Source organism: Colobus angolensis, unplaced genomic scaffold (genome assembly GCF_000951035.1).
Source record: "Colobus angolensis palliatus isolate OR3802 unplaced genomic scaffold, Cang.pa_1.0 Scaffold240, whole genome shotgun sequence".
Taxonomy (NCBI): domain Eukaryota; kingdom Metazoa; phylum Chordata; class Mammalia; order Primates; family Cercopithecidae; genus Colobus; species Colobus angolensis.
This window is the reverse complement of record NW_012115600.1, coordinates 1,224,075-1,225,352: the sequence shown is the minus strand read 5'-3', so window position 1 is coordinate 1,225,352 and position 1,278 is coordinate 1,224,075. Positions and strand designations below refer to the sequence as shown.

Genomic DNA, 1,278 nt, shown 5'->3' with positions numbered 1-1,278 from the left:
CCTCAAAAAAAAAAAAAAAAAGAAAAAGAAAAAAAAGAAAAATTCACCTTTAAACCCATCACCCTAGCTGTAAACAGCATTTGAGTATATTTTCTTTAGATCTGCTTTTCCTCCTGTGCATTGGTTTTCTTGCGTGACTTTAGTCACAGTCTGCATCTAATTTTGTCTCTTGCTTTTTTGATTGCTATTTTAACCCAGCTCTTCTATCCCCAAGGCCCATGTGTTTCTCCTCTCCTCCTCCTAAAGTGCCTGCCAGGGAGGCTGAAGCTGATCTCTCTGTTTCTGTGGTTCCAGATGAGTACAGACAACTCCAGAAATCCAGTCTCTGTGGACTCCAGTTAGCTAAGGCCTGCCTGACAGCCAGAAGGACAGGGGCCTGCTGAGAATAGTTGTTAGTAATGAGCAACACAACACATGTCACATACGCGTGACATGTGTTAGGCCCTTGGCAGATATCGACTTCCTTCCCTTGTATTGGTTCATTTGATGGAGGGTAGGTGAAGGTCATGACCAGCCGGCACCGCCTGGAGCTCCCTCTCCCAGGTAGCTGTGGTCCGGGTGGGTTTCCTTAGCCTCAATCCAGCTGGCCTTTTCCCAGGATGCTTTCTCCCCACCTTCCTGTCAGCACTGATGCTAGCCTACAAAGCAGTCTCATCGCCAATTTCTCCTCTTTCAGGAGAGACTCTGTGGACTCCAAGTCTTCTGCCACCTCCTCTCCAAAAAGGCCATCAGTGGAAAGGTAAAGGAAGCCACAGCCTTCTCCATCCCAATGTCCTATTCAGCCTGTGTCCCCTTCTCTGTTTTTATGGAGGAAGCCTAAGGCAGAGGAAAGGAGGGAAGGAAGAAACCTCCTACGTTATGTTGTCCCCATATTCTGAGACCCACAAAGTCTTCCCACATTTCAGCCCTGGGGGACCCTCTGGATGTGTCTTTCATTTCTCTGTGGTCAGTTGCTCAATTCATCATGTATTCATTCACGTATTTATTCATCCATCCATTTAGCAAGTGGGCCCCCGAATCAGGCGTGTGGCTCCTTCCCTGGGGTGGCTGACTGGTTGCTGTTGCCCCATCACTGTCAGGGGACCAGTCTCAAGGTCTGATTGAACCCAGTGAGGACAGAGGTCTTGAAAGCTGATACCTAGGCTGGGCACAGTGGCTCATGCCTGTAATCCCAGCACTTTGGGAGGCCGAGGCAGGCAGATCACTTGAGGTCAGGATTCGAGACCAGCCTGGCCAACATGGCAAAACCCCGCCTCTACTAAAAATACAAAAATTAGC

General features: G+C 48.8%; 1 protein-coding gene across 1 annotated transcript in view; it reads left to right on the top strand.

The window, feature by feature from the left end:
- Positions 1 to 1,278, top strand: part of TCEA3 (transcription elongation factor A (SII), 3) — a 58,892-nt gene that overhangs the window by 17,198 nt on the left and 40,416 nt on the right. Inside the window, exon 5 of the mRNA XM_011945562.1 lies at positions 677 to 739. Coding sequence (XP_011800952.1) covers positions 677 to 739 — 63 coding nt within the window. The remainder of the gene's footprint in view (positions 1 to 676; positions 740 to 1,278) is intronic.